Raw genomic sequence first — 27,762 nt, 5'->3', positions numbered from 1 at the left:
AATATCTTACCAATTTAAAAACAAAGTTTTGGAACAGTCATTGTTTATTATGACCAAATACTGGAAATGGCTTAGTGTAGTCGCTCCTCTCGTTAGACTTCCTTGGCTGGTTAAGATAAGAGTGCAAAGCTGGGAGAAGAGCTGGGGTGCCACCCTGACCATAGAAATAGAATTATTAGAACGGACATTCCCATTCATTCCATTTCTATTACTTTTGACCACCTGGATGACCCAAACTACAAACAAAAAGAACTAAAGGAACAGTCCTCATCTTACTATATAATATTGTTTTATATCATTTTATATCATAAAACAAGTTTTATATCATTATGTTTTGACCTATAGCATAGGAAATACACTACCGTTCAAAAGTTTGGGGTCACTTAGAAATGTCCTTATTTTTGAAAGAAAAACTACTTTTTTGTCCATTCAAATAACATCAAATTGATCAGAAATACAGTGTAGAGATTGTTAATGTTGTAAATTACTATCGTAGCTGGAAACGGCAGATTTTTAATGGAATATCTACATAGGCGTACAGAGGCCCATTATCAGCAACCATCACTCCTGTGTTCCAATCGCACGTTGTGTTAGCTATTCCAAGTTTATCATTTTAAAAGGCTAATTGATCATTAGAAAACCCTTTTACAATTATGTTAGCACGGCTGAAAACTGTTGTTCTGATTAAAGAAGCAATGAAACTGGCCTTCTTTAGACTAGTTGAGTATTTGGAGCATCAGCATTTGTGGGTTCGATTACAGGCTCAAAATGGCCAGAAACAAAGACCTGTCTTCTGAAACTTGTCAGTTTATTCTTGTTCTGTGAAATGAAGGCTATTCCATGCAAGAAACTGCCAAGAAACTGAATATCTCACACAACGCTGTGTACTACTCCCTTCACAGAACAGCGCAAACTGTCTCTAACCACAATAGAAAGAGGAGTGGGAGGCCCCGGTGCACAACTGAGCAAGAGGACAAGTACCCTAGAGTGTGTAGTTTGAGAAACAGACGCTTCACAAGTCCTCAACTGGCAGCTTCATTAAATAGTACCCGCAAAACACCAGTCTCAACGTCAACAGTGAAGACGCAACTCCGGGATGCTGGCCTTCTAGGCAGAGTTGCAAAGAAAAAGCCATATATCAGACTGGCCAAAAAAATATATATATTAAGATGAGCAAAACAACACAGACACTGGACAGGGGAAGATTGGAAAAAAGTGTTATGGACAGATTAATCTAAGTTTGAGGTGTTCGGATCACAAAGAAGAACATTCGTGAGATGCAGAAAAAATAAAAAGATGCTGGAGGAATGCTTGACGCCATCTGTCAAGCATGGTGGAGGCAATGTGATGGTCTGGGGGTGCTTTGGTGGTGGTAAAGTGGGATATTTGTACAGGGTAAAAGGGATCTTGAGGAAGGAAGGCTATCACTCTATTTTGCAATGCCATACCATACCCTGTAGACAGCGCTTAATTGGACCCAATTTCCTCCTACAACAGGACAATGACCCAAAGCACATCTCCAAACTATACAATAACTATTTAGGGAAGAAGCAGTCAGCTGGTATTCTGTTGATAATGGAGTGGCCAGCACAGTCACCGGATCTCAACCCTATTGAGCTGGTATGGGAGCAGCTTGACCGTATGGTACGTAAGAAGTGCCCATCAAGCCGATCCAACTTGTGGGAGGTGCTTCAGGAAGCATGGGGTGAAATCTCTTCAGATCACCTCAACAAATTGACAACTAGAATGTCAAAGGTCTGCAAGGCTGTAATTGCTGCAAATGGAGGATTCTTTGACGAAAGCAAAGTTTGAAGGATACAATTATTATTTAAATTAAAAATCATTATTTATAACATTGTCAACGTCTTGACTATATTTACTATTAATTTTGCAACTCATTTCATGTATGTTTTAATGGAAAACAAGGACACTTCTAAGTGACCCTAAACTTTTGAACGGTAGTGTACATCAATACTAAAGAGGTTTCCGTGGTCACACACCTTCTCTTTCTGAGGGAAGATCTCAGTTGAATACTCCTCATGTCCTCATCTCCTTCTCAAACACCATTGGATGAGAAAGCCAGATGTCCCGCCCCTCTGGTCTTCTCTTACAATGAGTTTTAAAAAGGAGGAGAGAGGACGCAAGGATTTTGCAATTAAGATTCTCCTGGAGTGGTACCCCAGTTCTTCATTAACAGTCTGCTATTAACAGTGCATTAGCCAGATAGCACAATCCTCACATTTTGTTGACATACACATGGAAATCAATCATAGGAATCAAAATGTCAATATTACAAATACCAGTGATACATTGCTTACATTAAAAGCCACAATGACCTTAACAAATCCCACACACTGATTTTTAATTATTGCACAAAATGTATACACGAGACATATCGTAAAGGAGACCTCTTTCCCACATATCATGAGATGTAGACTAACTATAGCTTTGCAAGGTTGTACATTTTGCCTACTAAACAATCTTTGATAATGGCAGCACACAGAAAGACTGACATCTAAAGAACTTGTGATCTCTGAATGCAATATGAGAGTTAGGGGATGGGGAGAAGTGTACCTGTATGCTTGTTCTAAAATGCAACTACTTACAGAAGTACATCCCATCAAAAGCATTATGATTATACCATGTTACTAAGTACGTTAGTTGTGTGTGTTTCTGTGTGTGATAGCATGAGAGAGAGAGCTGCATTGTGTCATTATCTGTCTGTTTTGTGTTGTTTGTCTTTCTGTGTGTGTGTGTGTGTGTGTGTGTGTGTGTGTGTGTGTGTGTGTGTGTGCGTGCGTGTGTGTGTGTGTCTGTGTAATTTAGAACTTAACGACTCCTGTGAAGCTCCCGAAGCTCTGCAGCCACTTTTCGCAGCTCTGCCTCAATCTCCAGAAGCTCCTGTAGGCACACAGAACAGTTCAGACAGTGTGTTAGGAGCGCACACACACACACACACACACACACACACACACACACACACACACACACACACACACACACACACACACACGGCAGACGCACACACAGAGACATAGTCAATTAACAATTACAATATCAACTTTACAACCTCAGTTGTGCTAAATCCTGTTGACTCTCGCCCACTTACCGCTCCTTCATCCTCCTCAACATCCTCCTTTTTGTCCTCATCCTCCTCTTCCTCTTCCCAATCCTCATTGTTTTCATCATCATCTTCCTCATCTGCTTCTTCATCATCGTCGTCATCATCATCGTCCCTGTTCCTCTCCTTTTCAAACTGACGGGTCGACTCATCACTCGCTTTCTCCATCACTCTCTTCTGCTGAGGCTCCTTAACCTCCTTCTCACTCTCTCTTTCTTTCACCTTCTCCAATTCCTTGTGAATCTCTCCCTCCTTCTGGCTCTCTTTGTCCACTTTCACCTCATCCCTGGCATTCCCTCTCTTCCTCTCCTCTTCTTCTCGCTCCTCCTCCTCTTGCACACGTTTCATCTTTTTGAGGAGCTCCTCCAGTTCCTCCTGTTTTTCCTCCCTCTCTTTCTCCTTCTCCACATTCTTCATGCTGTCCTGTTCCTCCAGCAGCTCCTTGAGCTCCCGCTCCACCTTCCCTTTCTCCACCAGCAGCTCCACCTCATTGTTCTTCCTCTCCTCGCTGCGTTTCCTCTCTTCCTTCTCAAGAATATCTAGCTGCTCTTTCTCTCCCTTTTTCTGCTCCTCCTCCTCATCCTTCTTCCTCTCCTCCTCTGCTTCTGACCCTCTCTGGAGCTCTTTCTCCTTCACAGACTCGTACCTTTTCTTCTTCAGCTCCTTGAGCAGCTCCTCAAGCTCCCTGTCCTCTTTTTCCTCCTCTCCTATCTTCCTTATCTCCTTTGCGAGGAGCTCCTCCAACTCTTTGGCGCTCTCTTCCTCATCCCCCCTTTTCTCCTCCAGTCTGGGCTCTTCCCTTATCTCCTCATTTGTTCTGTCCTTCATCTCCACCTTCTCCTCCTCCTCTACCCCATCTGCCTTCGTCTCTTTCTCTCTCAGCTCTTCTTTCTCAGTCTCCTTCTTGTCATTATTCTGCTCCTCCTTCCTCCCCTCTCTGTCCCTCTCTCCCTCAGCCTGGTTCTCCTCATATCGCTCGTTCTCCCTCCCATACTCTCTCTCTTTTTCCCTCTCTGTAAGAATAAAGTCAATTGAGGTAGATAGTTACTGTACAATTTAAAGCATATTACAACAAGTACAACAAAACATGTTTATAAAGATTTGATCTGGATTTACATGTTATTTACATGTATAATTACCTGACTCTAAAACCAACATAGCATAGCAAAGCTATTGCAACAATTAGACTGATTCTCTTAATAAATCAGTATATTTTGATATTCCATATCGCTGTGTACAAATTTCTGATCCCAGTCCGTCCCTGGGTACTTCACTAGTAAAGTATTAGCTAATAACCGTAGTCAGACTGACCCTCCTGGGCTAGATCCTGCAGCTCTCTCAGGAGACCCTGGTGCCTGTGGACAGCATCATCTGCACAACACAACACAACACTGGTTGCTCAACACCGACCATGCCCATCTCATCAAAATACACATAATCATACCTATCTGCCTGAGTGACAGGTGTTTCCGTGAATATTTGTAATGGAAGATTGATTCAATTGATGAAATAATGAACAGCATTATAGTCAAATGTAAAGGGTATTCCTCGCGTACAGTAAGTAATGATTCCATCATCATGATAAACTAAATCCAAATTTTGACGCATTACAATGTCATAGTGAATACAGGTGAAAAGTGCACTGTGTGACCTAGTGCACTTGTGCAGCTGAGGGAGGTTATGTCAGATAAGAGATAAGGTAGGCACTGTCACCTGTTCTGCGTTTGTCACAGCCAGAATGTGGCACACCGCTGTTACTCTTCAGAGAGTCCTGAATACAGTCAGCAACCTGAGGGCACACGCACACAAACACACCCACACACAAACACATGCACACAGAGGACAGCCGGACACAGTCAATTAGCTATTGCAGCATCAATATCAATATCAATTACCACAATATGTTAGCAGTGTTATAGTACACTCGTAAACAAAATCAGACCTTTCCAATCGGTAGAGAGGAGGATAGAGGAAGGCATCCCACTAGAGAGAGAGAGAGAGAGAGAGAGAAAGAGAGAGAAAGAAAGAAAGAAAGAAAGAAAGAAAGAAAGAAAGAAAGAAAGAAAGAAAGAAAGAAAGAAAGAAAGAAAGAAAGAAAGAAAGAAAGAGAGAGAGGGAGAGAGAAATGTAGTCTCCAAATAATTGCATATTTTGCCAACAATAACACACCAACTGATTAATGGTCTGCTGAATGTTAGTTTTTTTCTCTTGCTTTGTTTGCTCTTTTACATATTAAGTCTATCTATGATAAGATACCCAGGAAAGGGCTGACAATAGCCCATATTAAAATATGTAGCCGTAGAAATAAGGTTCATGAAATCAATAACTTGCTCACATCAGATAACATTCATATACTGTATAAGCGCATACAGCCATTTCTGAGACTCAATTAGATCATTATTTTGATGATACAGTAGTAGCAGTATGAAGATATAACATCTGTAGAAGAGGCGGGAATGCTTATAGGGGAGGTGTTGCTGTATATATTCAGAGCCATATCCTTGTAATGCTTAGAGAAGATCTCATATCAAGTGTTATTGAAGTATTGTGGTTGTAGGTTCACCTGCCTAATCTAAAGCCTATTATTTTGGGGTGTTGCTATAGGCCACCAAGTGCTATCAGTCAGTATCTAAAAATGTTGTATGAAATGCTTGATAGTGTATGTGATGTAAGCAGAGAGATCTACTTTCTTGGGGACATGAATATTGTCTGGTTTTCATCAAGCTGTCCGCTCAAGAGGAAGATTCTTACTGTAACCAGTGCCTGTAATCTGGTTCAGGTTATTAATCAACCTGCCAGGGTGTTTACAAACACTACAGGAACAACATCATCCACATGTATGGATCACATTTTTACTAATACTGTAGAACTTCATTCTAAAGCTGTATGCGTACCCATTGGATGCAGGGATGACAATATAGTGGCTATATACAGGAAAGACAAAGTTACAAAGAGCTGGGACTAAAATAGTGTATAAGAGATCATACAAAAGATTGTGTTATGAATCTTATGTGGATGATGTTACAAATAGTTCTTGGGCTGATGTGATTAATAAGGAGCATCCTGTACTTTATGAATTTATGAAATTGATTCTTCCAATTATTGATAAACGTGCACCTGTTAAGAAATTGAATGTTAGACCTGTTAAGGCCCCATGGTTTGATGAGGAATTGAAAAACTGTATGGTTGAAAGAGTTGGGGCAAAATGAGTGGCTAATAAGTCTGGCTTCACATCTGACTGGCTGATTTACTGCAAATTGAGAAACGATGTGACTAAACTCCCCCAAAAAAGAAGAAACTGTATTATGAAGCCAAGATAAATTATATGAAAAAAACAGATTCCTTATTCATCACAAAACCATCTGACGTTGCCAAATATAAATGATTATTTAATTGGCAAAGTGGGCAAATTTAGGCAAGAAATGCCAACAACGAACAGTGAGCCATCGTATTCATGCATAAAAAAATTAATAATGAAAGAAAAGCATTGTAAGTTTGAAAGTTAGTGTGGGAGAGGTGGAACAATAATTGTTGTCATTCAATAATGACAAACCTCCTGGTATTGACAATTTATACAGATGGAAAGCTACTGAGGTTGGTAGCTGACTCTATAGCAACTCCTAACCGTCATATCAGCCGCATGACAAATTAGCGGATTGACTGGAAACCGGGTGGTATACCTCCAAATTGTGCTGTGGTTTGCGTAGGCCTAATGACAATCACAGAATTTCATTACACTCCACGTAGGTGTTTTGTAACAGCTGTCTCTTTCCATTCATCAAATTGCGTTGCACGGTGCACTGTTGGGGTTTGGATGCTGAAATTATTTTGTGAGTGAACACTCGGGTAGCCTACCGGAGCACCTTTGTTGAGTGATTGTTTGACAATCAGATGAAAACATCATGACTAGTTGTGTTAAAGCAATGTTTTTTATTTTATTTTATTTTATTTCACCTTTATTTAACCAGGTAGGCAAGTTGAGAACAAGTTTTCATTTACAATTGCGACCTGGCCAAGATAAAGCAAAGCAGTTCGACACATACAACGACACAGAGTTACACATGGAGTAAAACAAACATACAGTCAATAATACAGTATAAACAAGTCTATATATGATGTGAGCAAATGAGGTGAGATAAGGGAGGTAAAGGCAAAAAAGGCCATGGTGGCAAAGTAAATACAATATAGCAAGTAAAACACTGGAATGGTAGATTTGCAGTGGAAGAATGTGCAAAGTAGAAATAAAAATAATGGGGTGCAAAGGAGCAAAATAAATAAATAAATAAAATAAATACAGTAGGGAAAGAGGTAGTTGTTTGGGCTAATTATAGGTGGGCTATGTACAGGTGCAGTAATCTGTGAGCTGCTCTGACAGTTGGTGCTTAAAGCTAGTGAGGGAAATAAGTGATTCCAGTTTCAGAGATTTTTGTAGTTCGTTCCAGTCATTGGCAGCAGAGAACTGGAAGGAGAGGCGGCCAAAGAAATAATTGGTTTTGGGGGTGACCAGAGAGATATACCTGCTGGAGCGCGTGCTACAGGTGGGTGATGCTATGGTGACCAGCGAGCTGAGATAAGTAGGGACTTTACCTAGCAGGGTCTTGTAGATGACATGGAGCCAGTGGGTTTGGCGACGAGTATGAAGCGAGTGCCAGCCAACGAGAGCGTATAGGTCACAATGGTGGGTAGTATATGGGGCTTTGGTGACAAAACGGATTGCACTGTGATAGACTGCATCCAATTTGTTGAGTAGGGTATTGGAGGCTATTTTGTAAATGACATCGCCGAAGTCGAGGATTGGTAGGATGGTCAGTTTTACAAGGGTATGTTTGGCAGCATGAGTGAAGGATGCTTTTTGCGAAATAGGAAGCCAATTCTATATTTAACTTTGGATTGGAGATGTTTGATGTGGGTCTGGAAGGAGAGTTTACAGTCTAACCAGACACCTACGTATTTGTAGTTGTCCACGTATTCTAAGTCAGAGCCGTCCAGAGTAGTGATGTTGGACAGGCGGGCAGGTGCAGGCAGCGATCGGTTGAAGAGCATGCATTTAGTTTTACTTGTATTTAAGAGCAATTGGAGGCCACGGAAGGAGAGTTGTATGGCATTGAAGCTTGCCTGGAGGGTTGTTAACACAGTGTCCAAAGAAGGGCCAGAAGTATACAGAATGGTGTCGTTGCGTAGAGGTGGATCAGAGACTCACCAGCAGCAAGAGCGACATCATTGATGTATACAGAGAAGAGAGTCGGTCCAAGAATTGAACCCTGTGGCACCCCCATAGAGACTGCTAGATGTCCGGGCAGCAGACCCTCCGATTTGACACACTGAACTCTATCAGAGAAGTAGTTGGTGAACCAGGCGAGGCAATCATTTGAGAAACCAAGGCTGTCGAGTCTGCCAATGAGGATGTGGTGATTGACAGAGTCGAAAGCCTTGGCCAGATCAATGAATACGGCTGCACAGTAATGTTTCTTATGGATGGCGGTTAAGATATCGTTTAGGAGATTAAAAGGCATAGGGGGCGTGTTCATAAGTCTGGTGGAGCTAAGCTTTCCCTAAAGTAAATTTAATTAAATTTCCAAAATTATGTATCCTAATTAGCTTACTCCTGTCTACACAGTTATTTAAAAAAAATAATCATTCCAAATAGGCTACTACACCAGAAAGCATGATTTGGCCACAGAGGATCATTAGCTTCTTTAAAAAGAAAGCTGTGGATTGTTTTTAATTGCATAGCCTACAGTCTGAAAGACTTGGGCTGCGCATCCTGCAAATACCAAATAGATCATTGTTGAGTTGCGACTGTCAGTGAAAAGCAGAGACCCAGCCAAGCACATCGCAATATTTAAAAATGCAATTGTGGAAAAACTGTTTGGAAACCAAATGGCTGTTGCTGTAAAGAGATGACAATGAAAAGCCTCCAATCTGTCTTGTAGTTATCAAAATGATTAATTGAGCGAACAGTAGCCTATCATATTGGAACCCGTGGAGAACATCGGCCATATCCCTGGTGAGTGTGCATATTCACTGTCTTTATCATTGGGTCAGTGCCACTTTTGTTTGTTTTTGGACAGTCATTTCCTCCTCCAGGTTAGATGGACGTCATATTGTGTTTGTGTCTCCCCTTTTCGTAGGCCGATTATATGGATCAGATCACATCGTTTTTATTGATGTGTTTGACAGTGTCAGCAGAGAAGGCCACCCTGTAATTTTTGGAGCAAAAAAACAAAATGTGTGTGTCGACTTCGGTGTCCCGTACCTGTAAGAAATGAAATCCACTTTCACCCCTGGTGGCCAGTAACAAACTGGTCCTGAACATCTCTAAATCTAAAAGCATTGTATTTGGTACAAATCAATCCCTAGGCTATAGACCTCAGCTGAATCGAGTAATGAAAGGTGTGGCTGTTGAACAAGTTGAGGAGACTAAATTATTTGGTGTTACCTTAGATTGTAAACTGTCATAGTCAAAACATATAGATTCAAAGGTTGTAAAGATGAGGAGAGGTCTGTCCGTAATAAAGAAATGCTGTGCGTTTTTGACATCACACTCCACAAAGCAAGTCCTGCAGGCTCTAGTTTTATCTTATCTTGATTGTTGTTATATGGTCAAGTGCTGTAAAGGAAGACCTAGTTAGGCTGCAGCTGGTCCAGAACAGAGCAGCACGTCTCGCTCTTCATTGTAATGAGAGGGCTAATATTAATACTATGCACGCCAGTCTCTCTTGGATAAGAGTTGAGGAAAGACTGACTGCATCACTTCTTGTTTTATAAGAAACATTCATGTGCTGGAAATACCAAATTGTTTGCATAGTGAACTTCCACACAGCACTGACACACACACTTACCCCACCAGACATGCCACCAGGGGTCTTTTCACAGTCCCCAGGTCCAGAACAAATTCAAGGAAACGTACAGTATTATACAGAGTGCATGGACGCCCTTCCATCTCATATAGAGCAAGAGAACAGCAAACCTGGTTTCAAAAAACAAATAAAGCAACACCTCACAGCACAACTCCTCTCCTCATGTGACTTACTTGTTGTGTGTATGTACTGACATGTATGTGTACCTGATAGACTCACACACACACACACACTACATGTTCATGTTTTTAAATGTATAGTTGAAGTCGGAAGTTTACATACACTTAGGTTGGAGTCATTAAAACTCGTTTTTCAACCACTCCACAAATTATAGTTTTGGAAAGTTGATTAGGACATCTACTTTGTGCATGACACAAGTAGTTTTTCCAACAATTGTTTACAGACAGATTATTTCACTTATAATTCACTGTATCACAATTCCAGTGGGTCAGAAGTTTACATACACTAAATTGACTGTGCCTTTAAACAGCTTAGAAAATTCCAGAAAATGATGTTATGGCTTTAGAAGCTTCTGATAGGCTAATTGACATCATTTGTGTCAATTGGAGGTGTACCTGTGGATATATTTTTCAAGGCCTACCTTCAATCTCAGTGCTTTTTTGCTTGACGTCATGGAAAATCAAAAGAAATCAGCCAAGACCTCAGAAAAACAATTGTAGAGCTCCACAAGTCTGGTTCATCCTTGGGAGCAATTTCCAAACGCCTGAAGGTACCATGTTCATCTGTACAAACAATAGTACGCAAGTATAAACACCATGGGACCACGCAGCCATCATACCGCTCGAGTTCTGTCTCCTAGAGATGAACGTACTTTGGTGCGAAAAATGCAAATCAATCCCAGAACAACAGCAAAGGACCTTGTGAAGATGCTGGAGGAAACAGGTACAAAAGTATATATATCCACAGTAAAACGAGTCCTATATCGACATAACCTGAAAGGCCGCTCAGCAAGGAAGAAGCCACTGCTCCAAAACCGCCATAAAAAAAACAGATTACGGTTTGCTTGGTGTACATGGTGTTTGCATGCTGTACATGAGGACAAAAATTGTACTTTTTGGAGAAATGTCCTCTGGTCTGATTAAACAAAAATACAACTGTTTGGCCATAATGACCATTGTTATGTTTGGAGGAAAAAGGGGGAGGCTTGCAAGCCGAAGGACACCATCCCAACTGTGAAGCACAGGGGTGGCAGCATCATGTTGTGGGGGTGCTTTTCTGCAGGAGGGACTGGTGCACTTCACAAAATAGATGGCATCATGAGGTGGGATAATTATGTGGATATATTGAAGCAACCTCTCAAGATATCAGTCAGGAAGTTAAAGCTTGGTCGCAAATGGGTCTTCCAAATGGACAATGACCCCAAGCATACTACCAAAGTTGTGGTAAAATGGCTCAAAGACAACAAAGTCACAAAGCCCTGACCTCCGTCCTATAGAAAATTTGTGGGCAAAGCTGAAAAAGTGTTTGCAAGCAAGGAGGCCTACAAACCTGACTCAGTTGCACCAGCTGTCAGGAGGAATGGGACAAAATTCACCCAACTTAGTGTGGGAAGGTTGTGGAAGGCTACCCGAAACGTTTGACCCAAGTTAAACAATTTAAAGGCTATGCTACCAAATACAAATTGAGTGTATGTACCCCCTGGGAACTTCTGACCCCCTAGGAATGTGATGAAAGAAATAGAAGCTGAAGTAAATAATTCTCTATCTACTATTATTCTGACATTTCACATTCTTAAAATAAAGTGGTGATCCTAACTGACCTAAGACAGGGAATTTTTACTAAGATTAAATGTCAGGAATTGTGAAAAAGTTGAGTTTAAATGTATTTGGCTAAGGTGTATGTAAACTTCCAACTTCAACTGTATACATAGTGAGTTGATTGAATATTGCCAGGAAATAAAAAGAAAGTCATTGGATTGTTTGGCCTAAAAGTAGACGGATCTATTTTTAAGGCCACGTGCCAAGCAGCTAACAGGACAGAAAAGGACCTTGTAATCCTCCCCCAAGGAGGAAGTGAAAATCTCCATGTTATTAGCTCACAGCTTCACAGGGAGTTCAATGAATTGTGCACAAGCGCTAAACGACTGAGTCACTGGACCCCTGACATATCTTATTAAAGCCACTGCCTTCTTCTATGTGTCAATAAAGCTAGTCCAGTGGTGCATGAATCAATTGGTCATTGATAATGGAGGTCAATGGTAACGGGGCTGTTAGTTGTGTGGGAGAGAGAGTGTTTCTTCCTAAACTGGGACACAGATCCTTTAAAGCTGCAATCCCATGTTGATTGGCTTGGCAGGCCTCCAGTCACCCGTTGTATACACAAGGCAATTGGCAAGGAGATTTGGGTCTGTATGTTCACACACACATAGGTGACTTTAACACCTTTACACAGTGCGCACTATGCACAGAGCATTAGCCTTTAAGCTCAGTTGTATTTTCATATAACACTGTTATATAATACATGTACAGCCTACCCCCCGTTCTCACAACATTACATCCATACATCTTTACTCCCAAAACACTCCCTGACACTGATACAAAACTGCTCACATCAAACCATGGTCATCGGGTCAATATTTGGATATTCAAACAGGACATGGTTGTAAAAGATTTAGGTTTAACAGTTACATGAGTGCGCACGTGCACTGTTTTCGTCACCTGTCGTGCGCGACAACATAACTCACATTTAGGTTGATATAGAAATACACTTGATTTATTATGTCATTTTTACATAAGAGTATTTCCAATACACACACATGCGATAACAATCAATATGTAGGCAATCCCAGGGAAAACCTAACTCGCTTTCTGGATAGGCTACGGACAGATTTAGCGTGACTGGCCGACCGGATAAGGTGCGCTCTAAACAAATTATGTAATAAATCGATCTTGATCGATCCCAAATCTTAAAAGCGAAGATATATCCTACCAATATACCTTTTTGTACTTTAGTCAATTTGGTTGAATTGTCGCATAATCCATTATCCCCTCCGTTTTATTTATAGGCTATATTATAAAAATATAAACATGCTCTAAATAGCATGAACATTCCACTTAACTGCAATCAATAGCCTACAATCACACGTTTTAGCTAATGTCCCAAGCAAAGCTAGAACCAAAATGCCTATAGGCTGTTAGAACAGGCAGGCTATGGACTCAGTTAACATACGCGTTATCTAACACTGGATGCGCTCATACACGGATTGATCAGCAGCCTCACAAATGAATCCCTGATTTTCCTTACCTCCACTGAAGGTCCAAAGCAACGCCGTGAAAATAAGAACTCCCATAGGATCTGAATATAAAGGCCTTAAAGAAAAGGAAATAACCTTGAAATAATAATGCGGCGACCTCATTTGCAAGTCGAGCGAGGACCCGCTGAGAGGCGCGTGTGCTTGGCTCAAAGGGACAGGTGATGCAGGACAGGTCGGGAGGATGATGCCCCGTCAAGGCGTAACAACTAACGCGGTGATAACGAGAGGATTGCTCGCACCAAGCTGTTGACCACATCTGACCGGAGGTATCGCCAATTCTCTGGTGTTCAATCTCATGGCTCAGCAGCAGATTTGTATTACAACACATAACCTGCCATGCTGAAGGCATGTAGGCTTTACGCGAAGAGGGGGACGGGAGACACATTTATTTTATTTTAACAAGGCGTGTACATTTCAATTATGTGTTGACAGCCATGGTATATCAGACCATATACCACGGGTATGACAAAGCATTTGTTTTTACTGCTCTAATTAAGTTGGTAACCAGTTTATAATAGCAATAAGGCACCTTGGGGATTTGTGATATATGGCCAATATACCACGGCTAAGGGCTGTGTCCAGGCACTCCACTTTGCATCATGCATCCTCGGGCCTTATTACTTAATTATAGTAGCATCTAGCACAATTAATTACACATTTAGAGTTGACATGTAATGTCCATGTAATGCCCAGCCTAATGGGCACAGCATTTTGTCCACTTGTTTTCTGACTATTGGAAGGGGCACATTATACCTCTGGGCTTCATTAACAATTCTATTCTAATCTATTTCGCAGAATTAAGGATAGGAACACAGTCATTACAGCACTATTTGGTGTCTCTTCACTCAGTAATTCCAGTGTGCTAGTACTTCCAGGCAGTGGACATGAAGGACCCTGTGTTCCCTCTCCTGAATGATAAGCCTCTGACACAGCATACACCTATGTGGGACATAAACAGGGGTCCAATGAATAAAACCACCAGATCTGAAATACTTATTTGCCATAATGTTGTTTTTGAGTATATTTACATATAAAAGCATGTAGATTTGTTAGAGCAGAACTGTGTTCTCTGAAAGTAGCCTACTGTGTGGTTGCAGATCCTGAATTGTTTTAATGATCATTCTTTTGCAGACAGAAACAGGACAGTTTATGATAGTGTCATCGTGACACACATTCACAAACAGTATGGCATTAATATATTTACATGGCAGAGCAACACAGAATAAGTAAACATGCAGATGGAAAAGGCTTCAGTTGTTCTCTTGATGTAAGTGTGTTGGTGCATGATGTCATCTGGGCTTTGGGACAGGGCGGGGCATGCGATTGGGCTGGTTTGGTCCGATGTATTTCAAAGGAATGTATTTGGGCTTTTCAATCACCTCCAACCCCAGGAAGGGCTGCAAGACAGGAGGCACTAACACTGTCCCTTCCTGAAAACAGACATGTGAGTGAGATATAGAAAGTAGCATGTTATCAGAGACACTTATTTTCATGGTGGGTGAATGTATTCATCAATAGTATTGGGAATACAGTCGGTGTTCTCTCTTACCTTGGTCTGATGAGTCTCCAGTATAGCAATGATAGTACGGGGAATAGCACACGCTGTGGCATTCACCTAGAGCAGAACACAAATAATTAGACATTTTCTAATTTAAAAAATTTAAAACACTTAGAAAATGGTTAATCTGTTCTTGTAGAATCTATTACATTCAGTGCATCAGAAATACTGAATCTCACAACATAAAGAATATCCCCCTTCCTGGTCTCACCGTATGAGCATAATGTAGGCTACCATCCTCCCCCTCATATAGGATATTGAGGCGTCTGCTTTGGTAGTCTGTACAGTTAGACCCGCTGGAGATCTAAGGCAAGCCAATGGAGAAACGAAAACATCAAGCCTGGATAACAAAACCGACCCCAATGCTCTGGCAGAGCAATAATGGGAAATGACTTTCAAACAAAAACAATATTCATCCAGGACATGATTAACCAATCATAGTAGTGCCATCAATCCCACCTCGCCATAGCTGTCCCTCCCTGGCATCCAGGCCTCAATGTCGTACTTCCTGTGTGCTGGGCGACCTAGCTCCTGGGTGGGCATGTCCAGTACTCTACAGGTAGAGAGAACGCAGCGGTTACAGGAACACTCTGCTAGGGGTTTAATGAGTAAAATCAATAGGGTGTGTGAGTATTTGCACAAATAATATATTTATATGTAAATATATGACTATGGTGTGTACAAATGGCAAAATACACTGTAGTGTATGACTCAAAGCACAAGCTATGCATCTATCCAGCCAGATTGAATGTATGAGTGTATGCGTCTTCATCGACCTGGCCAAGGCTTTCGACTCTGTCAATCACCATATTCTTATCGGCAGACTCAGTAGCCTCGGTTTTTCTAATGACTGCCTTGCCTGGATCACCAACTACTTTGCAGACAAAGTTCAGTGTGTCAAATCGGAGGGCATGCTGTCCGGTCCTCTGGCAGTCTCTATGGGGGTGCCACAGGGTTCAATTCTCGGGCCGACTCTTTTCTCTGTATATATCAATGATGTTGCTCTTGCTGAGGGCGATTCCCTGATCCACCTCTACGCAGACGACATCATTCTGTATACTTCCAGCCCGTCCTTGGACACTGTGCTATCTAACCTCCAAACGAGCTTCAATGCCATACAACACTCCTTCCGTGGCCTCCAACTTGCCTTAAACGCTAGTAAAACCAAATGCATGCTTCTCAACCGTTCGCTGCCTGCACCCGCACGCCCGACTAGCATCACCACCCTGGATGGTTCCGACCTAGAATATGTGGACATCTATAAGTACCTAGGTGTCTGGCTAGACTGTAAACTCTCCTTTCAGACTCATATCAAACATCTCCAATCTAAAATCAAATCTAGAGTTGGCTTTCTATTCCGCAACAAAGCCTCCTTCACCCACGCCGCCAAACTTACCCTAGTAAAACTGACTATCCTACCAATCCTCGACTTCGGCGATGTCATCTACAAAATAGCTTCCAATACTCTACTCAGCAAACTGGATGCAGTTTATCACAGTGCCATCCGTTTTGTTACTAAAGCACCTTATACCACCCACCACTGCGACCTGTATGCTCTAGTCGGCTGGCCCTCGCTACATATTCGTCGCCAGACCCACTGGCTCCAGGTCATCTACAAGTCCATGCTAGGTAAAGCTCTGCCTTATCTCAGTTCACTGGTCACGATGGCAACACCCACCCGTAGCACGCGCTCCAGCAGGTGTGTCTCACTGATCATCCCTAAAGCCAACACCTCATTTGGCCGCCTTTCGTTCCAGTTCTCTGCTGCCTGTGACTGGAACGAATTGCAAAAATCGCTGAAGTTGGAGACTTTTATCTCCCTCACCAACTTCAAACATCTGCTATCTGAGCAGCTAACCGATCGCTGCAGCTGTACATAGTCCATCGGTAAATAGCCCACCCAATTTTACCTACCTCATCCCCATACTGTTTATATTTATTTACTTTTCTACTCTTTTGCACACCAATATCTCTACCTGTACATGACCATCTGATCATTTATCACTCCAGTGTTAATCTGCAAAATTGTAATTATTCGCCTACCTCCTCATGCCGTTTGCACACAATGTATATAGACTCTCTTTTTTTTCTACTGTGTTATTGACTTGTTAATTGTTTACTCCATGTGTAACTCTGTGTTGTCTGTTCACACTGCTATGCTTTATCTTGGCCAGGTCGCAGTTGCAAATGAGAACTTGTTCTCAACTAGCCTACCTGGTTAAATAAAGGTGAAATAAAAAATGAAAAAAAATAAAATAAAATGCAGAGAGGAGCACTGACCTATAGTGGAGCTCCAGGGAGGAGAAGATCTCCTTCTGCAGGGACAGGAACTCCTCCAGCATCTGAGAGCTCTCCTCCCCAGTCTCATCTGCAGTCACACCAAACATCTCCACCTGGACAGACACACGAGCAGAGGATGAGAACACAAGGGTTCTTTAACACCATGCATCAAATATGGCGGGCAATTGGTCCTTGGTTGATTCTAAAGATTTGCCTTTGTTTCCTGTTACCTTGTTGAAGTGATGTACTCTGTAAAGGCCCCAAGTCTCTCTGCCTGTGTCCGTCTCAGCCCTGTAACATGTGCTACTGCACACAGACCTACAATGGAAAAAAACAGTCCATTCAGCTCTAATAAAAACACATAGGAGGTACATGTATATGTTACACTGGGTTGTCAGAAAACCAAACGTACAGTATTACAAATAAAGTGCCTCACCTGACAGGAAGGTCCTTCCAGTTAACAGCATGGTCCATAAAATAACCTAGAAGAGAAAAAGGACACTTTCTGGTTACAGCAACAACGACACACTAGTACATCACTACTAATCATTAAGGTTTTTCCATTCTCACCCACACAGATGACCGTACCCCACGACCTCCCCATCACAGCCTAACTCATACATGGCCTCACCTGCTATGCCCACCTCCCCTGTGCCAGCCAGGTTGAGGTCAGGGAAGCAGGCGGGGTCCAGAGAGTACACCTGCGACCTGTGGGCATGGGGCTGCATTCCACAACCCTCCTGTATGTATGAGAGAGGGAGACAGAGATGGAGTGAGAGAGTCTCCGGAGAAAGAAAGAGAGAACGTGTCAGTTTGGAGAAATGTTACTTGTGAAAACTGGCTCACTACTAGGTACACACATCGCACCTTCATCTCGGAATGCTTTACTCTCTTTTTCCAGTTTGAATATTGTTATGCATTCATGTCTGCAGTGTAAATGAAGGATAGAGTCAGATACTCACAAATACAGCCCCCTTCAGCATGTCTGGCACAACCATAGGTATAAACCCCTGAGATGGAAAAAAACTGATTTGCTTTCAAAGTAGGGAGACATGCAAAAATCGCTGAAGTTGGAGACTTATCTCCCTCACCAACTTCAAAGATCTTCTATCTGAGCAGCTAACCGATCGCTGCAGCTGTACATAGTCTATCGGTAAATAGCCCACTCATTTTTACCTACCTCATCCCCATACTGTTTTTATTTATTTACTTTTCTGCTCTTTTGCACACCTATATCTCTACCTGTACATGACCATCTGATCATTTATCACTCCAGTGTTAATCTGTAAAATTGTAATTATTCGCCTACCTTCTCATGCCTTTTGCACACAATGTATATAGACTCTTTCTTTTTCATTCTACTGTGTTATTGACTTGTTAATTGTTTACTCCATGTGTAACTCTGTGTTGTCTGTTCACACTGCTATGCTTTATCTTGGCCAGGTCGCAGTTGCAAATGAGAACTACAGTTGTTATGATATATGTAGTGCTATTTCTATTGTTTTTTTATTATCATTTTCATTATTTTATTTCACTTATGTTGGAGCTCGAAACCTAAGATTTTCATTGTACCCTGCAATCACACCTGCAACCTTGTACATGTGACTTTTAAACACTCAGAATCTGAAATGATAATCACACATTTTGCAGATATATCAATCTATTCTCCCTGATACCCTTTGTTTGACTGTGTTATCTTACACACCCGCTGCTGCAGTGTTTCCAGGGCGAAGTTCTGTAGAGCAGACTGGAGTCTGGCCCCCGCTCCCCTTAGATAGTATGACCTATGACCTGAGACATGGGCAAGACGCCTGCAGAGAGAAGATAGGAGTAAACCACACGATTTAAGCTTTATTTAACTAGGCAAGTCAGTTATGAACAAATTCTTATTTATAATGACGGCCTACCGGAGAACAGTGGGTTAACTGCCTTGTTCAAGGGCAGAACAAAATATTTTCACATTGTCAGCTTGGGGATTCGATCCAGCAACCTTTACGGTTACTGGCTCAACGTTCTAACCACTAGGAATATTTTAGATGACTGAAGTTCATATTTAATTTAGACAATGTTATGCATATTTGGAGTTTCTGTACACATGATTTCCAGTCTTCTATTTGTTACACTGAAGGTGCAGGTTTATGGTCACTAAGCTTGAAGCAGAATGTTCTGAATGACTTGATATTGATTGATGACGCTAGACTGGAGATACAAGGACAGAGGACACTGATTATTATTGTACTCTGTCAAACAGTGCGATTCTGTAGCAGCTGACAAAGTCACTGCCTTTCGTTTTGACCTCCTAAAAGCCTCTCAGGCTGGTGTTTACAGAACAGCTATCTGCTGATTAGGATTTAAGGACCTTCTCAGTGCAGGCCAGTTAGACATTTCCTTTGCTTCTGTGCTGGAGGTGTCTCCCTGCTGCAACATGTAATAAACAGGATAGATTTTTTATCGATTTTACCAACGACTGCTCTCCTTTATGTTCACCTGGAAATTACAGAGGGTGAGAGTTGGTAATTAAGTTTTAAAAATATATATAAAGATAAGACATTCATCTCAAGGGGAAATTAGAACAAAAGATGGTTCATCTGAAAATCTAGCAAAGACCCTGGCCATTTGCTGTAGGAAAAAAAAAGATTCTAGACAAAGAAACAACTCATACAATATTAAGCACCCATTTACTAACGACAAGCCCTAGGCTACATATTGTTAACCACAATACCAGAGGATAACGCTCGTGAGCCCCTGTTGTTTGGCTGCACTGTTGATGAGGTTCAGTTATGTGTTTTACCGGTAGGCCTATGCCAAGAATACTGGGACTGGAGGATCAACTGATCAAAATGAGAGAGATAGTATTGAGAGAGAGAGAGAGAGATAGTATTGAGGAACAACGAGAGAGAGATAGTATTGAGGAACAACGAGAGAGAGAGAGTATTGAGAGAGAGAGCGAGAGTATTGAGAGAGAGAGAGCGAGAGTATTGAGAGAGAGAGAGCGAGAGTATTGAGAGAGAGAGCGAGAGAGAGAGAGAAGAAATTTTGATATAAAGAGAAAAAAAAGACAATAAACAGTGAGGAGAGAGAGTAAGCAGAGTGACATGAAGAGACAGAGGGGTATGGAGAGAGAGACAGGAGGAAGAGAGAACAAAAGCCAGAGAGCAGACCAGTGTGTGTCTAACCTCTGTCTGATAAGACCAAGCTCCTCCCCAATCTCTAGGTGTCCCCTGGGTTTGAAGTCAAACTCTGATGAAAAAGGTCAGAGATAACTGCATATCAAATACTGCCCTACTTTGTACGTTGATGAGATCATGAGGACAGCATGTAATTGTATTGTTCTGCCTCCTCACCTGGCTTCTGTCCAACCAGCTCCACCACTCTCGCTTGGCTCTCATCTCCAATTGGCTGAAAGAGGGAGATGGGGGGGGTGGGGGGGTGAAAATTAAATTAGTTACAAACTATAGATTTTTTCAGATATGCAAAAAAAAATCTTCCAATAGTTGAAAGACAGTCTCTATGCATAGGTCTCTCTCAGAATGATTCTCTAACAACATACATTTGCCTCACACCTGTGTGCGTACTCACCACATCGGGGTGTGTGGTGTTAGGCAGCCTCAGGGCTCGGCCATAGTGCTCCTCCTCCAGCTCACTCTCTCTGGGGTAAAGCTGGGTCAGCCGATGACGGATCTCCCGACCCTCCTTCGTAGCCTCCTTGAACTCAGGAATCTGAACAAAATAAGGGGCTACTTACTTCAAAAGGGTATTATTTCTGTTCAGCCTTGATGTTAAGTGCAAATACCATACGGCCACAGCAGGCAAGGCAGAACTTACATTAGCTAGGGATTTCTTGTCATTCTGATCCTGTGAAGAGAAGGGAAATGTTTATCACAATAATTCCACAAAATAATATCTCATCATAACATGAAAAAAATGTTTTGAAGCACAGGTATTGGTATCATTGCCAACATATCAACTGACCACAAGAGCCCGAACTCTATGGCTGATCACTTTCTTCTGCTTCTCCAGATGTGATATTTCCTTTCGCACTGCCTCAAGTTGCTGCCAAACATACACCTGCAGCACACACTTACATCAGAAACACGCCCCTAAAATAGGCATATAGAGATCAGGCAATGTGCTTGATACTAATGCAGTAGGCTACACCGCATGCATGTACTTCAAGGCAAATGACACACAGCATATGAAAGCACAGAGGCACAGAGGCTCTCTTGCACATCAAATACACATTAATGACTTGAGGGTCAAGAGAGCATGCAAATTGCATGGAACTAGGCTGCATCTACAGTATTCAACATGGTGTGGTGAGATGGGATATACAGAAAAGCTTACGATCTCCCTGACATCTGCTCCCCGTAGGTCCCCTTTCCGAGTCTCCACATTGGCAATGACTTTGTCAGTCTCCTCGCACACAAGTCTCATGTCCAAGTCTGGCTTGTCACTGTAGCCCTCGCGGACATGTTCGTACAGACTACTTCGCACCTCATGTGTGGAGCGGCTGTGGGTAAACACTTTTGTCCCCTGCCTTTTAAAGTGTCTTGAAACAGGTTTTAAGACATTCAATGTGCCAAGCCGAACAACCATGCCAATGCAAGTCGCCATGTTTCAATGCGGAAGTAGGTTGGTACATAAGGCGGAACCAAATAAGACAACCAATTAATAAAAAGTATTTTTATTTGTAACAAATGTAATGTACTGACTGTGTGTTTATAAAGTCGAAAAACAAAATATCTCTTACATTTGCTTTAGTTATAAAAGAAAGAACACGAGCGAGTTCAAAACTAAACGTCACATCCGTGCACTGGTTCAAAGGCTAGCCAATGAGAGTAGCGAAACCATTGCATTGCGGTAATGCGGTTCAGAGAGGGAGACAAGTGAATTGTGCGGCAGACAACAGTCAGGCAGGTCTCTGGGGCAATACAAACAGTATTTTATGTTCGTTTTACATCCGTAATGTGTTTGAGATGTTTGTGTTTTATGCCATGATTGACTAATTTCTCCGATAAGACAGAAAGGGGTGCTTTGGCGGATGATTTTTAGAGAGCTGCATTCAGCAGTTGCTAACAAACGTTAGCTAGCCGCCGCCGGGCGGTCTGTTGTTATAGTCTGCATGGTGGTTCTGAGAACCATGAGCCGTGCTGCACCCCACACTGGAGGCCGTACTCACTCAAACCAGGACAGGCAAGGCGGATCGGAGGGTGGGACACACGGATGTCAACTGTCAGCTTCCCTTTTTGACTGACTACAGACAATCGGGCCCAAAGGAGAAGCTACTAACAGTAACTGTCTGGCCCCTGGTGACATCCACACAATCAGAGCCCAGGACAGGACCACCAAGTAGGGTAGTCTCCCCTTAATGAAGGTAACGTCAACAACATTGTTGTCATTTTGTGTCACTTCCTGAATGTACCCTGTTGATTTTCCCAATAAGAGAGAGAATTAGGGAATGGTACCTTAGAGCTTTGCAAGACACTCATTCAGCCTTTAGCTCAGAGTTGGATATGATTTATTAAGGTCTTTGAAGTTGATCTTGACCGTGACCCTCTAATTACTCATAGATAGATTACCTATATCTATCTACATCAAATTGTAATTATAATTGGCCACCATCTTGTGTATTTGGCTCCTTGACATAAATGTTTTTTGTTGTTGTTGTTGTTAAAGGTTCCTGATATTCCTGTTCATCTATGTCAACTCTTGACTATTTCCAGATGAGTGCAGTCCGTGGAGGAACAATCACCTGGCGGCCACAGCCCTGGCAGGACGGTGACAGTGGGGGAGGGGAGCCCCTTTCGGACAGTGACTCTGAAGAAGAGGACTTTCCCGACGACAGCACCACTCCTTTAGGAGACTACGTCACACATGGTATGGTAGAATGGGAACGTCCAAATGATTGCATCAGTCATGTTACTCAGAGAGCTCATCGTGTGTGTGTGTGTGTGTGTGTGTGTGTGTGTGTGTGTGTGTGTGTGTGTGTGTGTGTGTATACCTGTGCCTGTGCCTGTCAAAAGTTTGGACACATCTACTCATTCAAAGGTTTTTCTTTATTTTTACTATTTTATACATTGTAGAATAATAGTGAAGACATCAACAATATGAAATGACACACATGGAATCATGTAGTAACCAAAAAAGTGTTCAACAAATCTAAATATATTTGAGATTCTTCAAAGTTGCCACCTTGATGACAGCTTTGCACACTCTTGGCATTCTCTCAACCAGCTTCATGAGGAATGCTTTTCCAACAGTCTTGAAGGAGTTCCCACATATGCTGAGCACTTGTTGGCTGCTTTTCCTTCACTATGTGGTCCAACTCATTGGTGTCCTTTAAGTTGTGATTTCTTTGCAACAATTCGACCATGAAGGCCTGATTCACGTAGTCTCCTTTGAACAGTTGACATTGAAATGTGTCTGTTATTTGAACTCTGTGAAGCATTTATTTAGACTGCAATCTGAGGTGCAATTAATTGTAATTTATTTATCCTCTGCAGCAGAGGTAACTCTGGGTTTTCCTTTCCTGTGGCAGTCCTCATGAGAACCAGTTTCATCATAGCGCTTGATGGGTTTTTGCGACTGCACTTTAAAAGTTCTTGAAATTTTCCATATTGACTGACCTTCATGTCTTAAATTAATGATGGACTGTCATTTCTCTTAGCTTATTTGAGCTGTTCTTGCCATAATATGGACTCGGTCTTTTACCAAATAGGGCTATCTTCTGTATACCACCCCTACCTTTACCATGTCACAACACAACTGATTGGCTCAAATGCATTAAGAAAAAATAAATTCCACAAATAAACTTTTAACAAGACACACCTGTTAATTGAAATGCATTCCAGGGGACTACCTCATGAAGCTGGTTGAGAGAATGCCAAGAGTGTGCAAAGCTGTCATCAAGGCAAAGGGTGCTACTTTGAAGAATCTGAAATATATTTTCATTTGTTTAACCCTTTTTTTTTGTTACTACATGATTCCGTATGTGTTATTTCATAGTTTTGATGTCTTACCTATTATTCTACAATGTAGAATATAGTAGAAATACTGGAAACACCCTTGAATGAGTAAGTGTGTCTAAGCTTTTGCCTGGTACTGTAAGTCTCATTTGCCTCACTTTTACTTATTCTCTCCCTCAGGGTTGAAGCAGCTATTGGATGCTCAGCAGCTGTGTGATGTCACTCTGTTAGTGGAGGGGAAGAGGTTTATGTGTCACAGGTGGGATCAAAGACCTTCTCTTAATTCTAGTGTACTAGATCCAGACAGTGCATGTTGCTACACACAAAGGAATATGTTACACACACTTGGATGCCTACTGCTGTTTCAGTACTCTAGTCTCCTGCAGTTCATTGTAGTCACACCCTATGTGAATGACGTCATGCTTCTACCTCTCTTCAGAGTCCTCTTGGCAGCGGTCAGCCCGTATTTCCGAGCCATGTTCACTAGCCCGTTGGTGGAGTCCCGCCTCACTGAGATCCGATTGGAGGAGGTGACGCCGTCAGTCATGGAGACTGTCATCCAGTTTGTTTACACTGGGGAGGCGGGGCTCTGCCTGGACACGGCCGAGGACCTGTTTGTGGCGGCCAATCGGCTTCAAGTGATGCCCCTGCAGGACCTGTGCTCCAGGTAACTATATAGTCAGTGCTGCCTGATATAGATGCGTTGTATTTTCCCCGGTCCAGAATGCTGCTCATACTCCTAAGCATATGCAGTTCAGTAACTGCCACAGAGTTTTGATAGCATTTTAAAAAAAAACATATTTTATTGTCTGGTTTTCCATCCTCAAATATCTGTGTGTCCGTAGGTTCCTGTTTGAACACCTGTCTGTGGACAACTGCCTGGGCATGTACTCTCTGGCCCGCTCCCACCACGACCAGCTGCTCCTGAGGGCCTCTCTGAGGCTGGTGGCCCAGCACTTCCCACGCGTGGCCCGCCAGAAGGACTTCCTGCTGCTGGACCCAGGTACCCTGGGAAGCCTGCTGGGCTCTGACCGCCTGGGCATAGACTCTGAGGCAGAGGTGTACGACGCGGCGCGCCGCTGGGCTGAGCACCAGCCCCTGGACCGTTACAGCCACATGCCGGCCCTGCTCCACCACCTCCGCCCTGGCCTGCTGTCCCTGGAGGAGAGCCAGCGGCTGAGCCAGGAGCTGGGCCCTGCGGCAGCCGGGGAGGGCCTGGGGGGCCCGCTGAGGCCCCGGGAAGGCATGTTCGAGAAGAAGATAGTGTGTGTGGACCTAAAGCCACGGGAGGACGAGTCGCTGAACGAGAGGGACTTCACAGTGGACTGCTTCGACCCACGCACAGGAAAATGGGAGAAGCTGGCTGCCCTGGGCTCTCTGCTGTGCCCAGGTTGCACAGCCATTGGGGGGCGGCTGTTCGTAGCGGGAGGCATCCTGCGGGGGGGCACGGTGTCCACGGAGGTCCATGAGTATGACTCTGTGTTGGATCGCTGGCAGGAGCGGTCGCCCATGGTGCAGCCCCGGGCCATGCTGGGTCTGCTGGGCTGTGGGGAGTCACTCTACGCCCTGGGGGGCTGCAACAGAGGAGCCATGCTGGACTCCTGTGAGATCCTGGACCTGGCCTCTCTCCAGTGGGGCCCTGGGCCCCGTCTGCCCCTGCCACTGCGCTCCTTTGCCTGTGCTGCCTTGCGCGGCCGCATCTACCTGCTGGGTGGCACCACGCTGGAGCAGAACCGGGCGGTGGTGCACGCTGGCGTGCTCATCTACCACACCCTGACTGACTCATGGACCCGTGTGGGACTGGACTCTGGTGCCACCTGCCTGGCCGGAGGGGTGGCAGTGCGGGGAGGGGTCTGTGCCATTGGAGGCTACATGAGGGACGCCACGAAGTTTATAGATGGAAACTACACCCATCTGGAACCTCTGGAAGCCACGGGGCGGGTGCTGTTCTTCAGGGAGGGCCGGGGCACAGGGGTGGAAAGGGAGGTGACCGGGGCGGTGGTGTCTGAGAGGGGTGGGGGTGGGGGAAGTGACCGAGCCCCCAGTCCGGTGGTTTTCCCGGGGTTGCCCAGGCGGATTGCTGCCGGGGCGTGGCCAGGTGGAAACGCAGGATATACGTGCTGGGCGGGGAGAACGGCTCCCGTTTCTATGACAGTGTGTACTGTTGGAAGCCTGGCTGGCGCAGCTGGGTCCAGAGACGGGAGAAACTACCCGGAGACACGGGGGGAGTCAGCCAATTTGGCTGTACCACCCTCAAGTTCCCCAAGAAACACATCCTGTCCCGGCTGAGACTGGCTCGGGAGGACCGCAATCCTGATGATGACTAGCCACAGCCGGATGAATGAGTTGTGGCTAAGACCAGCATTCATGGGGTTTCAGTAATGAAATGTTATCAAATTTTTACACTTGAGAAAGTGGGGGGGAGAAGGGGACTCGCATCTGAATGTAACCACCGAATGCCACAACAACACTAAAGTTCTAATCAAAAATGATTTGAATGCATTTAAATGGTCTGAAACTTGTCTGCCTGTTGAACACACATCCTCAGCCTTTGCCGCCTTCTATAGGAATTTAACGACTGCATAGGGCTATGTTTTGGATGACTGGCTGCGAATGTTTATTGAATTGTTTTGTTTCTGCCTTTTCTATTCCAGACATTCTGAAATTCACTAAAGCATCCCATGTATGTAACTTTAGTCTTTCACTTTTCAATGATTCCAGGGCCATGTTCATTAGGCACGAAACGGAAGAAAATGAACTGAAACAGGGAAGGACTACCTACCAGGACTTGTCCAATAACCTAAACATTAATTTTCCATTGCAACATGTTTTGTAATGTTTTTTTGATTTAATGCTCTAATAAACATGACCTAGATTTCAGTCACTTGTTATTTTTGGTCAGTTTCTCTTCATCGCTATTCACCCTAACACTCATCCTCCTCCAATCAGATAAAGTGTTATCATCAGAGGGGATAACGTGGTTTCATAATCATCATTGCCCCCAAGTCGCCAAATTATGTTTTATTTAATTTTCAGATGCATGGGTTACTTTACCGCAAGAGCATGCAGATCCGCCAGAATACCTGACACCTAAATATTTGTTTTATTTTAGATTTTAGTTGAACACGCCCCTTTACTCTATAGAGCTGTGTGAAGATATTTGGAGTTTAAATGTGTATGTGTGTTGGGGTGTGAATGTAGGATTAATGGTATGTAACAACAGGGGAGTCGTCGTCCCCCCCCTCACACCCCTTAAGAGAAACGTCACCTGACTGATGTAATCTGATGTTTTTGAACTGAAAGTCAAATTGATAATTTGATGACAGTTATGCTATCAAATGATTAAAGGTATATTTGCTTAAGAGTTTTGGGATTCTCCTGTTTTACAATTTTCCTCTGGGCTACGACAACAGGTCCGTTTGTCCTTCTGTCATTTTGAACTAATGGGGTTTATTTTACTACAACTGAACCGTGTGTGTACTGTAAGTGAACATTGAAGAGGCTAGGCGTTAATTATTACTGTCATTAATAAACCTCAATCAGCCTCTTTTCTGGCGACCAAAAGGTCTTCCTGACCAACCACTCTGACCATTCTCTCCTCCTTCACCTGACCATTCTCTCCTCCTTCACCTGACCATTCTCTCCTCCTTCACCTGACCATTCTCTCCTCCTTCACCTGGCCTTTCTCTCCTTCACCTGGCCTT

General features: G+C 43.2%; 2 protein-coding genes and 1 pseudogene across 2 annotated transcripts; 1 reads left to right on the top strand and 2 right to left on the bottom strand.

Moving 5' to 3' along the window:
• Window positions 1-2,750: 2,750 nt before the first annotated feature.
• LOC115141641 (golgin subfamily A member 6-like protein 24) lies at window positions 2,751-14,258 on the bottom strand. The gene is made up of 6 exons (XM_029680693.2): window positions 13,246-14,258; window positions 5,064-5,104; window positions 4,835-4,910; window positions 4,433-4,492; window positions 3,110-4,134; window positions 2,751-2,901 (listed from the first exon to the last, which is right to left on the bottom strand). The coding sequence occupies exons 1-6, from the start codon at window positions 13,355-13,357 to the stop codon at window positions 2,830-2,832; spliced, it is 1,386 nt and encodes a 461-aa protein (XP_029536553.2). The 5' UTR covers window positions 13,358-14,258; the 3' UTR covers window positions 2,751-2,829.
• An 88-nt stretch (window positions 14,259-14,346) lies between these two features.
• Window positions 14,347-21,729, bottom strand: sars2 (seryl-tRNA synthetase 2, mitochondrial). Its single transcript, XM_029680691.2, has 16 exons — window positions 21,438-21,729; window positions 21,066-21,161; window positions 20,919-20,948; window positions 20,673-20,813; window positions 20,438-20,492; window positions 20,270-20,333; window positions 18,799-18,904; window positions 18,056-18,103; window positions 17,725-17,833; window positions 17,530-17,575; window positions 17,324-17,411; window positions 17,094-17,206; window positions 15,273-15,366; window positions 15,025-15,117; window positions 14,805-14,870; window positions 14,347-14,685 (listed from the first exon to the last, which is right to left on the bottom strand). The coding sequence occupies exons 1-16, from the start codon at window positions 21,705-21,707 to the stop codon at window positions 14,545-14,547; spliced, it is 1,560 nt and encodes a 519-aa protein (XP_029536551.2). The 5' UTR covers window positions 21,708-21,729; the 3' UTR covers window positions 14,347-14,544.
• Window positions 21,730-21,939: 210 nt separating this feature from the next.
• Window positions 21,940-26,938, top strand: LOC115141639 (kelch-like protein 12; annotated as a pseudogene).
• Window positions 26,939-27,762: the final 824 nt, after the last annotated feature.

The sequence above is a fragment of the Oncorhynchus nerka genome, linkage group LG14 (assembly GCF_034236695.1).
Source record: "Oncorhynchus nerka isolate Pitt River linkage group LG14, Oner_Uvic_2.0, whole genome shotgun sequence".
Taxonomy (NCBI): Eukaryota; Metazoa; Chordata; class Actinopteri; order Salmoniformes; family Salmonidae; genus Oncorhynchus; species Oncorhynchus nerka.
The sequence above is the reverse complement of the archived record's forward strand: the minus strand, read 5'-3'. Positions and strand labels throughout refer to the sequence as shown.

Bases quoted from the DNA above. Each gene is read 5' to 3' on its own strand.
- LOC115141641 (XM_029680693.2), bottom strand. From the start codon at position 13,357: ATGAGGTCGCCGCATTATTATTTCAAGGTTATTTCCTTTTCTTTAAGG. The intron at 4,911-5,063 runs GTCTGATTTTGT...GTGTGCCCTCAG, and splicing joins CCTCTCTACCGATTGGAAAG to GTTGCTGACTGTATTCAGGA. The intron at 4,135-4,432 runs GTCAGTCTGACT...TTATTCTTACAG, and splicing joins GCAGGATCTAGCCCAGGAGG to AGAGGGAAAAAGAGAGAGAG.
- sars2 (XM_029680691.2), bottom strand. From the start codon at position 21,707: ATGGCGACTTGCATTGGCATGGTTGTTCGGCTTGGCACATTGAATGTC. The intron at 17,576-17,724 runs GTGAGGCCATGT...TTTCTCTTCTAG, and splicing joins AGGGGAGGTGGGCATAGCAG to GTTATTTTATGGACCATGCT. The intron at 17,207-17,323 runs GTAACAGGAAAC...GTGTCTGTCCAG, and splicing joins GAGTACATCACTTCAACAAG to GTGGAGATGTTTGGTGTGAC.